Below are 15430 nucleotides of genomic sequence, written 5' to 3'. Positions count from 1 at the left end.
AGTTATCTGATTCTGTGCTGTGAACTTCGCCCAACAGTTCCTCCAAGATTAGTTGTGAATTTCACTGTTTGTTAATTTTCCCAGATGCACTCCGATGTCCAGCAATACATGAATTCAAACAGCAAAGGCGGTAACTGTGCAGGTTCTCTCTCTCAATTTATTTCTATTTTATCTCATAGATTGCAAGTTTTGACATTCAGCCCAAATTTGGAATTATATCGTATGCATCAGAACCAAAAGTCATCTCTGACATCAATATTCAGGAGACAGCCACAGCTGATGAGGTCATTTATCTGTTAGATAATGGGGAATCGGCACAATATGAAGGTGAGCTAAGGGTTGGAATGCAATTGCTCATTCATTAACGGTCTAATAATGTAAGAAATAGGAACTGGAGTAAACCATTCAGCCCCTCAAACCTACTCCACTTCCTGCACAATGCCCATGGCTTTGCAGTTTCTTGGTATCCAAAAAGAAGTCTTGCACGTCATTCGCCTCAGCAAATTTGCGCTTGAGGGAAACGAGCAAGATCAGATATCTCCTCACGGAATAATCGGACAGCCAACTCCCATTCTAATTTTGCTCATTCAACATAAACTGGGAAAAAACCCATTCTCTGCCTCCCCTGCCCCACTCCCTTGTGATGCTTCTCAACATTGTCCTGAAGCCCGGGTCCCCCAGTTACTCTTCTCTCTGTCTCATTCACTCCTGACAGCTGTCTGTCACTGGCTCCTCACTCCTACTCATTCGTCAACCTACAGAGAAGCTATATATCGCTGCTGCTCTGCACCGGCCAATATCGCTACCCTCCACCCCTGCAAGGCAAGTTTTACCACAGACATATGAAGCCCTGTTTTAGCCTCATCTAGAGTAAGGTGTTCAGTTCTGCTCATCACACCTATGTTGAAAGGATTTTCTGATTGTAGATCATCCCGAACTGAAACATGAATTGTTTCTCTCTCCACACATGCTGAGCATTTCCTGCAGTTTTTTTTCTCTCTGTTCTTATTGAAACAGAGGGATGCATAAGTAAAAGTCACTGGACTAGTAATCCAAACCAGGCTAACATTCTGGGAACATGGGTTCAAATCCCACAATGGCAGATGGTGAAACTTGAATTTAACAATAGTCTGGGGGAAAAAAAATTGTAGTCTAATAGCGGCCGTGTAATTTCTGTTGATTGTTGTAAAAAAAAGACCCATCATGTTCATTCATGTCCTTTAGTGCAGGAAATCTGCCATCCGTATCCGATCTGGGCTAGATGAAACTTCAGACCCACTGTAACTACCTTCTGGACAATAAATATTGGCCTGGCCATTGACACATCCCCTGAATGGATGAAAAAAAATTGGAGGGAGCAGAACAGATTCACCAGAACAATACGGCACAGTGGTTCAGTGGTTAGCACTGCTGCCTCACAGTGCCAGGAATCCGGATTCAATTCCCACCTTGGGCATGTGTGGAGTTTGCACATTCTCCCCGTGTCTGCGTGGGTTTCCTCTGGATGCTCCAGTTTCCTTCCACAGTCCAAAGATGTGCAGGTTAGGTGAATTGGCCATGGTAAATTGCCTGTAGTGTTAGATGCATTAGTCAGGGATGAATGTAGGGGAATGGGTCTGGGTGGATTGCTATTCGGAGGGTTGGTGTGAACTTTTGGGCCAAACAGCCTGTTTCCACACTGTAGGGAATCTAATCTAACCTAATACTGGACCTGAAGGGCATTGTGAGGAAAACGTAACTTAACCAGCTTGTATTTGCTGGAAATCTTGTTGTTTCTGAGGTGATTCAAGAGTTTGTTTGTCCCATTGTGTCTATGTGAGACAACTGCAAAACTTTCAACAACTTCTTTGCTTTCTACCCCCACCCACTGTCTTGCAATGTTTTCCTCATCAGATAATGATCCAATTCTCCTCTAAAAGCTGTGATTGGATCTCCCCCCATGGCAATATTTATACATCATCATACATCACACATAAGTCCTGACCAAATGAAAACAGAAAGTGCTGAAGAAACACAGCAAGTCTGGCAGCATCTGTGGAGAGAAAGAAAGAAAATATTTTGAGTCTAATCTGAAGAGTCAGACTGACACAGAACATTAACTGTTTCTCTCTTCACAAATGCTGCCAGTCCCGCTCAGTTTCCCTACCAGTTTCTGTTTCATTTCCGATCTCCAACATCTGCAGTATTTTGCTTTTATTAATAATCCTAACCACTCTTTGCTTCATAAATGCATCCCCCCCTCCATTTCACTCAAAGTCATAAGCATGGAAACTTTGGTCCAACTCATCTGGACCAACCAGACATTCCAATCTGACCCAGTCACATTTGCCAGCATTTGGCCCTCTCAACTCTTCCTATTCATGACCCCAACCAGATGCCTTTTGAATGTTGTAATTGTACCCATATCCACCACTTCCTTTTGCACCTCTTAAAATACATGCACCACCGTCTGCATGACAAAGCTACCGGTCTTTTAAATCTTTCCCCCTCACCTTAAACCTATGTCCTTTAGTTTTGGACTTCCCCACCTGAAGGGAAAGACCTTGGCTATTCATCCTATCCATGCCCCTCATGATTTTAGAAATCTCTTATGAGGTCACCCTACACCCTGCAACACTCCCAGGGAAAAAAAACCCAGCCGATTCAGGCTCTCCCTGTAACTCAAACTCTCCAGTCCTAGCAACATCCTTGCAAATCTCTTCTGTACTCTCAAGTTTAACATCCTTGATCAGAATTACACACAGTATTCCAAAACTGGCCTCACCAATGTCCAGTCTTGTTTCTTTTGCCACTCACCTTAGACATGTAGCCTCTGGTTCATAATCCTTCCAGCGGATAATAAACCAACAGAAACAATTCCTACCTGTTCACACTCATCGTGACTTTGATTCATGTTATCAAATCTCTACTTGACCTTCCATTTGAAGAGAACAAGGTCTGGATGCTCCAGCGTTTCCTTTATTAATGTTAGTCCCTTATTCCCAAAAGAGTACTGCAGGCCCAAGGAGCCAAATGGCCTAGTCTTTAACTTAAGAGTTGGGTGCACAAAGGGCCCTGATTTTTAACTTGAACCATCCTCGGTGAAATGGTGACATGTAAACATACAACCTATCCTCCGTTCTGTTGTCCACTGAAGACAACAGTGGACCACTGTTATGGACCAAACCAGACCTCCTCTATATTTTAAGAAGGTAGCCTAGACACTAACTTTTTCTTATTTTAAAAGGCAGATGTGAAGCGCCGTGTTCCAGATGTAATGCAACTGGTCAAACTACTAGTTAAAATACAGGAGGAAAAAGCAGTGAGAGAATAGATGATAGAAGATATTCACTGAAGCGCCAATCTTTTTGAGACCCCAAAGGCTTCTGCTCAAAACTAAACCAAACAACTAAAAACAACCTAGAAAGCCTGATCTGTGAAAGCTGGCCACACCCAGCTGCTTCCATTATTTCAACTTTAAAATAAAAACCCAAGGACTCAAACTGTTTACTTTCTTAGAGACAGCTTAGCGTCTCTGCCTTACAAAATCTGTTCAAGAAAAGGACAAAATAGCCTCTTAAAGTGACAGCATCATCACAAAAGGGATCTCTCCTCTGAACAGTGACAACACAACCTTGGCATCACGGAGGGGGTTAGAAGGGGTACAACTATAGGGTTAACATTGGGGTTAGGGTTAGTGTGCAAGTTACCTCCTGTCGACCTATGGACCTCAAGGTCTTCTTTATTCCGATTGTAAAATGTAGAGACTCCCCCATTTATATTTCGCTGTGGGATTCACACCACAGTATAGATGCTGGGAGGTTGTTCTCCCATCCCGGCTGGGGAACCCAGAACATAGTATTAGGGTAAAGGATGATCACTTGGGATTGAAATAAGGAGAAAGTTCTTCACTCAAAAAGTTGTGAATCTATGGAATCCTCATTTTGAGCAGCTTATGGATGCTCCATCATTTGATACTTTTAAGGCTGTAATGTACAGGGTTTTTGGGTCTTTCAGGGAATCGAGGTATACGAGGAATAGGCTGGTGAAAGCAGCTCAGATCTACAGTCAGCCATGGTTGTACTCAACAGCAGAACCAGGCTTCACAGGTCACAGGATCTACTCCTGCTCCTACTTATATCATCAACAGAAGATAAATCAACACTAATTCATCAAAACAGGGCTAGACAGGGTAACCATAGGAAGGATGTTCCTAATGACCAGGAAATCCTGAACCTAGGGATCACAATCTAAGGATATGGGGGTATGTCATTTAGGACTGAGATGAGAAGTAACGTCTTCACACAGAAAATGGTGAGCCTGTAAAGTTCTCTGCCACAGAATGTTTTCAAGAAGACGTTAGATGTAATTCTTAGCACTAAATGGATCCAAGGGTATGAGGAGAAAGTAAGAACAAGATGCTGAATTGGATGATCAGCCAGGATCACATTGACTGGACAGCTATGTAAGTTGTAAATTGTGTAAACCAAGAACAATAGATTTTTGTCTGATAACTGGTGTGGAACCAAGTTAGCAAATAGAGTTAAGAATTGGATCTCCCGATGTCTAATTGAAAGGGAGATCATGTTCAATTGCCTGCTGTTTCTCTCTCTTTCCAAATTGCCGCTGAAGCCACTTTTTAAAAAAAAATCAATTCCCTTGATTTACATCTTATGTTTGTAGTTCATGCTGACAAGAGAGGCACCAACATTCATGCAGCGTTCAAGAAGGTACTGGAAATGATGGTCCTCTCAAAGATCATTTATAAGGATTCCTGGGGCAAGACAAGATTCGTCACCATATTATTTACAGATGGTGAGTACGCTCAGATACTAGGGTGAAATCTAAAAAGTGGATAGAAGGTAAGGTTTGGGGCAGATTAAGCTGACTGAAGCAAAACAGACCCACACCACACTGACCCTGAATGTTTGCAGTCATAACTGCCTACGGCCTCCTAGAAATAGCAGTCGGCTGGCTTGGACATTTCCCTCATTTGTTTTCTCTCTTCTCTCCCTACCATCCTCAAACATTGCTTCCAGTATGCACTGTGGCTGCAATATTATGCAGGCCATCTTAAATGTTACCTCCTGTCACCAAAAAGCACAGTGGCAATACGTGTGCACACCATCTACAAGATACATCACAGCAACTCACCAAGGCTCCTGTCAGAACACCTTCCAAACCTGCACTCTCTAGTATCTAGAAAGGCAAGAGAAACAGATGAATGAGAACACCATCACCTCCCTTACAAGCTGCACACTACCTAAACTTGGAAACATTGTGGCCATTCCTGAATTGTTGCTGCAGCACCCTCTCTGTGAGTATAACTGCTATAGATGGACTGCAACGCTTCAAAAACATGGCTTGTCACCATCTGCTTCAGGGCAATGACGTCAGGCAAACAAATGCTGGCCTTGGAGGCATTCATGAATGGATAAAATAAATTGGTTGAGGGAGCAGTGATGCGTTTTGGGATACTCTCAATCAGGTGGTTCTCAATGGTGAGTTGTACATTTCTGAGACCTTCTTTGGTGTTGCAGGGAAATCGAACATGGGAGGGGACCCCAAGACAGCAGTCAGAGAAATAAAGGACTTTATTTTTGCACAAAATAAATCGGATGATTATCTTGGTGAGTATCCATGTGCCAGCGTGAGTTTTCATTTGATTCCAAGCCAGACTGTGAGGTGTGAAACTAGATGTCAAACATTTTCTTATACATTTATTGTGCAGCATTTCACCTGTCTGTCTCCTACCTACTGCTCCCAGTGTCTCAACAGTCTCTACTTATAAGTGCTCTAGGCACGTAATTAAGCAATGCCTTTCACTGGTGTATCTTGTTAATGGTATGTTAATTATATTGCCAAGTTATTCAGAAGATCATTACTCACATAGATACTTCCATTCATTGCACTCAAAGCAGCTTCTTCTCTGCTGTCCACCCTTCAACAATCTGTAATAGATAGGAGAGGAGAGGAAGATGTCATTGCAATGAAGTTGCTTTTTATCTCTTAGAAACTGGCAGTAATTTTTCAGCCTTTCTTAGATTAATGGGTGGCACCACAGGACTTGTTCAATTTTTTAAAATGGTGTAAAGTTAAGTCTAGCAACTACAGACCAGTCAGTTGAACTATGATGGGCATGAAACTTCTAGAAATAATAATTATGGGCAAAATTAATATTCAAATGAACACCTACAGGTTAATTAAAAGCCAGCATAGATTTCTTTTGGGAAAATTATGTTTAACCAACTTGCTGGAGTCTTTTGAAGTAACAGGGAGTGTTAATGGAAGTAAGGCTGTTCAAGTATTCATGGACTATCAAAAGTGGTTTGATAGAATGCCACCCGCATCTGTGAGCAAAATTATAGCTCATGAAATGAAAAGGACAGTAGCAACATGAATACTGAATTGGACAAGTGACAGGAAACAGATAGCACTGGTGGTTGGATGATTTTCCAATTGAAGAAAGATTGTTCATGACATTCTTCAAGAACCCTGATTTATATTAATATCCTGAAGGTTGAGGTAGAAACTGCAGTTTTAATACTGTTGCATGGTACAAAGTTTGGAAGCATTCTAAACTGAGAGAACAGTGTTGAACATCATAAGGGCAAGTAGGCAGATGCAGATCAAGAGAATAACATGAAGTTATTCATTTTGTTAGGAAATAAATGGAGAAAAACAATCTCGGAAGTATCCAAGGGTATTGAATTGCAGGAGCTTACAGCTCTAAAGTATATGAAGGAACATATTGCCCTTGATGTATGTGTATTAGTCATTGGAGCTGGTAAGACACGTTAAGAGATTGGTTAACAAAGCATATAGTATCCTGGGCTTTATTTGCAGGGTCATGAAGTACAGTTAAGAGCAGGTGGTTATGCTGAATTTATATAACAGACTAGATTGACCTCGGCTGGAGTACTGTATCCAGTCCTGAGCACTGTATTCTGGGAAAGGTATGAAGTCATTAAAGAAAATACAGAAAACATTCACTAGAATCACTCTAGGAATGAAGGACTTCCTTTGTGACAACTTGGGGTGGGATGGTCCTCCACCTTGGAGCAAAGAGACTTGATGGTAGTATTTGAAATCATGGGAGTTTGAGATAGACAGGGAGAAACAGTTCTCACTTAAGAAAGGAGAGAGAATGATTGGACATAGATTTAGAACAATTCACAAAAGATTTCGAAACAATACAAGAGCGAACCTTTTCACATAGCAAAAGTGGTCGGGAGCCTGGGAATGCACTGCCTGAGATTGTGCTGGAGGCAGCCATTCAAAGAGCTAGGCGTAATCGCGACGGGCTGAACGGCCGCGATCCGCCCTTGAATGGCATTGAGGGCTACAGCTCGCAGTGAGTAACCGTCGGAGGGGAGTGCGGCAGGGAGACGGAGAAAGGACTCCTCCTTGTTCCCAGGAGAGAACCAAACTGACGCAACACCCAGCGGAGCCCCAGTCCCACTGAGACTCAACGTCAGAACAATACCGCACGCGCTTCCCTGAACATGCGCAGTAATGCGTGATGTCACGTGCCGTGACAGCGTTCGAACTTCGAGTTACTCCCCAACGGACGTGTGCGCGGGTTTCGCTCGCTGTCGTCTGCAGTGCCATGAGGAGAGGAAACGGTCGACGGTCAGGCACTCGCTGTTACCATTGTCAGTGAAAAGTGTCTGTCGGTGCGTTTACGCCCCAAGCGTCGACTCTCCTGGTCCTTGGTTGCTGCCCGACCTGCTGTGCCTTTCCAGCGCCACCCTTTTCGACTCTCCAGCATCTGCAGACCTCACTTTCTCTGAATGTCTGGGATGGAGTACCAGGTGAGATTGACTGAGTAGGGTTTGGATTGTTTTCGGCTGGAGTTCAGGGCGAATCCGATGTTTGGGTGGGGATCTTGTAGAGACTTAAAATCTTAACAGGACTAGTCAGAGTAGGTGGGAGGAGGGAGGAGGGGGGGTTTGTTCCAGATGGTGGGCGCATCCAGAAGCAGAGGTCGCAGTCTGAGGACTTGAGGTGGACCAGGCAAGATGGAGATGAGACATTTCTTCACCCAAAAAGTGGAATTCATTACCACAGGAAATAAACGATGCCAAAACATTGAATGTATTCCAGAGGTGGCTAGACATAGCACTTGAGTGAATGGGATCATGACGGTTGGCGCAGCAGGCTTGAAGGGCTCCTCCTGCTCCTATCTCCCATGTCTCTATGAGAAATTGTTTAGACTCGTGACAAAGTTTGTTCAAGCTGGTTTGTACATCCAGGCATATTGAATTGTAAGCATATTGACCATCCTTTGCTTGAGTGTCAGTGCTCACAATCTACTACTTGTCTTACAGATATGTACTCCTTTGGAGTGACAGATGGTGCCAATATACTAGAACTGAACGCACTATCATCTAAAAAACATGACGAGAAACATTGCTTTATTCTTAAAAGCACGACAGAGCTGATAAAAGCTTTTGATGACATATTAGGTATGGATTTCAGTTTCTTTGACAGTGTTCCTTTAAGGCTCATTAAACAATTTAATTCTGAGTGGAGATACTCTTATCCTGGTTTAAATTTCGCAAGGTGCAACATCCAGGTCGCTACATTTGAAATTCTTAATTTCCCACAATTCAGCCAACATTAGTCACACTACTGAAAAATCAGTGATGTTAGAAGGGCTGGCTTTACTAAAAGAAGATAAGTCCCCAGGACCAGAGGAGACCTTTTCTAAGGATAATGAAATAAGATTGGAAACTGCAAAGGTACGAGCCAGAATTTTCCAATCTTCTTTTGATCGTCATGGTAAGTAAATGTTCACAGGGAAAGCATTTAGAGTCATAAGGATGTACAGCACTGAAACAGGCACTTCGGTGTAACTCGTTCATGCTGACCAGATATCCTAAATAAATCCAGTTCCATTTGCCAGGATTTGGCCCATATCCCTGTTAAACCCTTCGTATTCATATACCCTTCGTATTCAAATGCTTTGTAAATGTTGTAATGTACCAGCTTCCACCACTTCCTCTGCAGCTCATTCTATACGTGCACCATCCTCTGTTTGCTCATTAGATCTGTTTTAAATCTTTCCTTTCTCACCTTAAATGTAAGCCCTCCAGTTTTGAAAACCCCACCACAAATCCTGGCAAAATAATCGAGTACTGGGTACTGTTAGGTTCAGAGATGATTCAGTACTAGTTATTTTAAGTACTAGTTGCTATTAAGTACATGAATGATTCAGTATTAGTTACTATTGTATAAAGGATGCTAGCGTGCTAGTTAGGTGCATCAAGATTTGATTACTAATTTCCTTGGATATGGGAATGGTTGAATGCTGATTAATGTTTGGTACAGGAATAGTGGAGTATTAATTAGTATTGAGTGGGAATGGCAACGTAAATTATTACTGTTTGATGCATGAATTCTCATTATTGTGTATAGGATTTCTTTTTATTCATACATGGGATGTGGGCATCACTGGTAAAGCAAGCGTTTATTGCTCTCCCCTAATCCTGCTGGAGGAGATGGTTGTAAGCTGCATCCTTGAATTGTTGCAGTCCTTGAGGTGAAAGGGCACCCTACTATTGCTGTTAGGATAGGAGTTCCAGGATTTTGACCCAGCAATAGTGAAGATGTTGAGATGTAGTTCCAAGTCAGAATCATGTGTGACTTGAGGGTGGGTTTTACACGTAGTTGTCCCCGTGCATTGGCTGTAATTGTCTGTCTAGGTCTGTCTTGGAAGGTTCTGTTGAAGGGGTAAGTGGTGAGTTGCTGCATTATATCTTATATTTATTCACTTTACCCTCCATGTATGTGTACCACCTATAAGTTATAATGCAGGCGGTAATTAGAGTGCCAGTGAAGCAGGCTGCTTTGTTCTTATTATGTCCAGCTTCTCGAGTGTTTTGGAACCACACCATCCAGGCACGTTGGGACTATGCCTTCCACTCCTGACTCGTGCTTTGCAGGTAGTGGACAGGCATCGCAGAACAGGTGAGTTATTTGATGCAGAATTCCCTGCCTCTGAACTATGCCTGAAACCAACATTTACCTGTCAGTTCCAGTTCAGTTTCTGGTTCATTTTATTCCCCAGAATGTTGATAGTAGGGGATTCAATGACAGTGACAATGAGTAACGGTTAGGTTCTGTATTGGGGATAATCATTGCCTGGCAATTGGGTAGCGCAAATGTTTCTTGCCACTTAGCCAAAGCCTGGATGTTATTGTGCCAGTTATTGTTAGGTGCAGGAATGATTGAATAATAATTACTGTTGAGAACAGGAATGGTTGAGTACATTTTACTGTGGGGTGTGGGAATGGCTGAGTACAAGTTATTAATAGGCATGGTGATAGTTGAACATTGAGTGCATGAATGGTTGAATACTGATTGCTGTTGAGTATATGAGTGATTAATTACTATTGTCTGGTGATAGTTGAGTTTTATTACTGTTGGCATTTACTGACTTATGACAGTTCGGTTTGTGACACCTCTCGAGCATCTTTGCTAATCTTGCTTTGGTGATTATTGTAACGTGCTGTATCTTTGCACTTTTGCAGACTTTAACCAAATTGGTGATTTGTGTGGAGTTGCTGATGAAAATGTAGAGAAATCCTTTAGATTGAGACACCCCTGGCACGTTCTCATGGAAATTCCGGTAAGTTTTACACACAACCACGGAAGTAGCAAGATATTATTAGGGTCTCAATTTATTTGCTCTTGAAAAGGTGATGGTGAGTTGCTTTTTTGAACTGATGCAGTCCATTTGGTGCAGGTACACTCGAAGAGAAAGTTTCAGAATTTTTGACCCAGTGACATTAAAGAAAAAAGCAATATATTTCCAAGTCAATACATTGTGCGTCTTGAAGGGGAACATGGTAGAAGCAGGTGGTAGTGTTCCTAAGTATCTGTGCCCCTTATCCTTCTAGATTATAATGTCTGTGTTTGGAAAGTGTTGGCTGAGGAACTTTGGGTGAATTTCTGGAGTGCAACTAGGTCCATTGCTGCTATTGAACATGGGTGGTGGAGAGAGTAAATGTTTGTGGATGTGATGCTTGTCCAGGCAGTTGGAGAGTGTTCCATCGATTGACAATGGTCTTCATTAGACACTTGATTCCAGATTTTTGTTGAATTCCAATTCCACCCAGAACACTACCTGGACCCCTAAGGTATAGTCTAGTAATAATACCACTTGATTGTCACAGTGGTGATGCTGTTGAGCCCTTAAAATCCATTTATGCCATGAAATCACCTGGAAATGTTTTCTTAGGATTTTTAAAATAAATTTTCCTTCCTTTGTTCCAAAAACATGATTGTTTCTGAAAATCTAACTTCTTTTAATATTAGAAATATATCCATATTTGACAACTTAGGACCATCTAGCAAAGCAGAGGCAAAAATAGAATTACTAACACACACAGAAAATGCTGGAGAAACTTAGCAGCATCCTTGACCTGTATATGATTCCAGATCCACATTAATGTGATTGACTGTCAACTACTCTCTGAAATGGTCTAGCAAGTTATTCAGTTGCATAAAACACCTTGAAAATCTCTCAGAAATGAAATTGGACTGACCACCCAGCATTGACCTATGCACCAAAAACAACAACAAACACAGCCCTACAACATCATCCTTACCAACATCTGGAGGCTATTGTTAAAATTGGGAGCGCTGTCCCACAGACTAGTCCAGCAACAGTCTAACATAATTATACTCTTAGAATCACACCTTACAGGTAACATCCCAGACAGCACCATCACCATCCCTGGGTATGTCCTGTACCACCAGCAAGACAGACCCAGCAGTGGTAGTGGCAAAGTGATATACTGTTGGGAAAGGGTTGCACTTGGAATCCTCAACACTGGCTCCTGACCTATGAGGGCTCACAGCGTCAGGCCAAACATAGACAAGGAAACCTCCTGCTGATTACGTGCACTATTTTCCCTTGGCTCCTCCATATTGAACAATACTTGGAGGAAGCACTGAAGATAGAAAGGGCACAAAATGTACTCTGTTTGGGGTCTCCGTGTCCATTTTTAAGAGTGACTCGCAGAGCCACGACTGTCAGAGGTGGTCGGAACCCCAAGGGCGTAGGTGCTAGACTGGATCTGCAGCAGGTGGTGAGGGAACCAACAAGACGGATGAATACAGTTTGACCTCGTCCTCGCCAGTCTGCCTGCTGCACATCCATCTGTCTATGACAGTATTGGTAAGAGGGACCATACACAGTCCTTGTGGAGACAAAATCCTGTCTTCGCAAAATCCTCTCCTCCTTCATGTTGTGTGGCATTGCAACTGCGCTAATTAGCACAGATTTTGAAAAGTGTGGTGCTAGCAAAGCACAGCAGGCTAGGCAGCAACTGAGCAGCAGGTGACTTATGCCCAAAACGTGACTCTCCTCAGATGCTGCCTGAGTTGCTCTGCTTTTCCAGCACCACACTCTTCGACTCTGATACTCCAGCATCTGCAGTCCTCACTTTCCCTCAGATTTGGAACAGATTTAGCAACTTGAAATTGGGCATCTACAAGGCACTATGGGCCATCAGCAGCAGCAAAATCATATTTTAACACAATGTCCAACCTCATGCCCTGGCATATCCCCCATTCTACCATTACCATCAAACCAATGGATCAACCCTGGTTCAATGAAGCAAGAGCAGGACGGCTTTCTAGGATCATTGCCAGGAATACTGAAAACTGAGCTATCAACATGGTAAAGCTACAACATCGGACAACTTGTGCGTCAAACCGCATTAGCAACAAGTGATAGATGGGTTAGCCCCATCCAGTCATGACTGTCAGTTATCAATTAAACAATTCAGTGGAAGAGAGCCCAGCAGATTTCCCCATCCTCAATGATGGGGCTGTACAACACAAAACATAAGGCTGAAACATTTGTACCAATCAGGCAACATCCTCTAGAAATCCTCAACATCACAGATATCAGCCTTCAACCAATTCAATTCACTCCGTGTCACATCGAGAAACTGGATACTACAAAGTCTATGGGCCCTGATAAGACTACTGAAGACACATGCTCCAGGACTTGGTGTGCTCCTGGACAGCCTGTTCCAGTGCAGTTAGATCACTGACATCTACTTGGCAAAGTATGAGATTGCTCAGGTATACCCGCTGCACAATAAGCAAGACAATTTCAACTTGCCAATAAATGCCCCACCCCACCCCATTAGTTCACTGTTGATCATCCACTCTCTTCAACACTGACCTTCAGTAGCAGCAGTGTGTATCCCATACAATCAGAAATGCAGCAAGGCTGTTTACACAACATCTTCCAAACCCATGACTGCTATAATTCAGGAGAACAAATGTAGCAGGTGCACTACCTACAAGTTCTCCAAGTCATCATCGTTCTGACTTGGAATTAAATCACTGTTCCTTTACAGTTGGTAGGCCAAACTCCTCTAATTCCCTGGCTCACAGCAAGGTGGGTGTTCATACACCCAAATGATTGCAGCAGTTCAGGAAGGCAGCTCACCATCACACAAAGAAAATGGGAATGCTAATTGAGCCAATGAAATCCTTAATCTCTGAATGAATTAGAAAAAATTTTGGACTTCACCTGATGACGGAGCAGCACTGTGAAAGTTTGTGCTTTCAAGTAAACCGGTTGGACTATAACTTGGTGTCATGTGACTTCTGACTTCATCAAAGTAACACCAGTTTCACTTTTCCATGTGAAATTTAATAATCGTTTTTCAGCCTCCACCCTTTAGGAAGCCATCCTCTGCTTTGGTGTTAATTGTTTCCAAGGAATTTGGAGTGATTGAAATTAAAGCATGTAATTCTCTCATTTTGCAGAGAGTGTTTATTACCTTCCTCAGTTACTCACTGACACTCAATTTACATTCCGCCAAGGTCACCAGGTGAGAATGATAGCCCTTGATATCAGGATCCTGTTTGAGCTCAAACAAAACTGGAATCAATGGGTATCAGGGGGCACACTCTCCACTGGTGGAAGTCATATCCAGCGTATAGGAAATTGGTTGTGGTTGTTGAAAGTCTGACATCTCAGTTCAAAAGATCTCTCTGCAGGAGTTCCTCAGAGTCGTGGCCTCTGCCAAATGGCTTCAGTTGCTTTGTCAATGATCTTTCCTTCATTGTAAGGTCATACTGGGGACGTTTGCTGTGATTACACAATGTTCAGCACCATATATGACTCTCCAATATTGAAGCAGTCTTTTCTCAAATGCAACATGGTCTGGACAGTATCCAGGCTTGGATTGACAAGTAGCATTTTCACTACACAAATGGCAGACAATGGCTGTCTCCAATAAGGGACAATTTAACCACCATGATTTTCAAGACATTACCATCACTGACATCCTTAACTGTAAATAAACACTGATAAACATAACAATGTGATTAACCAGATATGAATACATTGTGGAGGGATGTTCAAATATGGTTTCCAGTGGGAACTGGATGACAGTCTGAAGGGAAAAAAGTGATGCAGGATACAGAGTATAGGCACTGGAGTGGAAACTGGTTAATTGTCCCTGCAGAAGGTACCACTAACACTATAGGCCGAACGGTTTATCTGCCATTATACGCGTTACACTATGTTATTCTTAATTTTTCATCAAGGAAATTTTGGACACAGTCTCATTGAAATGTATCAAATTATTGGAGGAGTTGACAGGGTAGATAGACAAAGAATGATGGAGAGACTGGAATGAGGGGCCATAGACATTTTAAGACTGAGGTGAAGAGAAATTTCCTCAGGTGAAAGGTGTGAATCTTTCACACTCTCTGCTCTCGCCTGCAACAATTTGACTAGTAAGGACCTTCTGACATGCGCTGGACACCTACTCCGTTCGAAGGCAAACAACGACCCATGGAAGAGTAAACTAAATAATGGAGGTTTTGGAATTTAGAGATAAGATGTAAGATCAGCCATGACTATCTTAAATGATGGAGTAGGTTCAGGCCAGTGTATGGCCTTGATTCTTTGTCATCTTGCCCCACACCTCAAAGTTGCATGTGCTCCTCACCTCTCTCTCATCCTTTCATGAAATCCACTCCTTCAGTGTCTGTGCCTTTTTGCTCATTTGTAGCCTAACCATCTTAAGGGTTCATTCCTTCACTTTGGCAATGAGGTCCAGTAATGAGTGGTGCTCTCTTCCCCATACAGGGTATCGGTAGTTGCAGTGGATCCATTGTGTCCCCTGAATGGGTCCTGACAGCCGCTCATTGCTTGAAAGATGTGCAGACTAAGTTGGATATCGATAAGATTACAGTGCAAATTGGTAAGGGCTTCCTTTCCACTTTTCTTACCCTACCACAGGAAGAGCTGATTGTCCTCCCTCCAGTGTTTAAAGGTGAAATTATTCATAGGCTAGGGAGCACTTCGGTTAGGTCACAACTAGAGTGCCAAGAGCCTGGTCACCACACTATAACAAGGATGTGGTTGCACTGGAGGTGGTGCAGACAAGATTCAGCGGGACGTTGCCTC

General features: G+C 42.7%; 1 protein-coding gene across 1 annotated transcript in view; it reads left to right on the top strand.

Moving 5' to 3' along the window:
- Window positions 1-15430, top strand: part of LOC122541420 (complement factor B-like) — a 57610-nt gene that overhangs the window by 19460 nt on the left and 22720 nt on the right. Inside the window, exons 7-12 of the mRNA XM_043678179.2 lie at window positions 180-327; window positions 4663-4794; window positions 5520-5609; window positions 8310-8447; window positions 10515-10612; window positions 15110-15224. Of these exons, the coding sequence (XP_043534114.2) occupies window positions 180-327; window positions 4663-4794; window positions 5520-5609; window positions 8310-8447; window positions 10515-10612; window positions 15110-15224 (721 nt within the window). The remainder of the gene's footprint in view (window positions 1-179; window positions 328-4662; window positions 4795-5519; window positions 5610-8309; window positions 8448-10514; window positions 10613-15109; window positions 15225-15430) is intronic.

Source organism: Chiloscyllium plagiosum, unplaced genomic scaffold, assembly GCF_037043375.1.
Source record: "Chiloscyllium plagiosum isolate Xiang-an unplaced genomic scaffold, Cpla_swu_hap1 HiC_scaffold_35, whole genome shotgun sequence".
In the NCBI taxonomy this organism is placed as follows: domain Eukaryota; kingdom Metazoa; phylum Chordata; class Chondrichthyes; order Orectolobiformes; family Hemiscylliidae; genus Chiloscyllium; species Chiloscyllium plagiosum.
The sequence above is the reverse complement of the archived record's forward strand: the minus strand, read 5'-3'. Positions and strand labels throughout refer to the sequence as shown.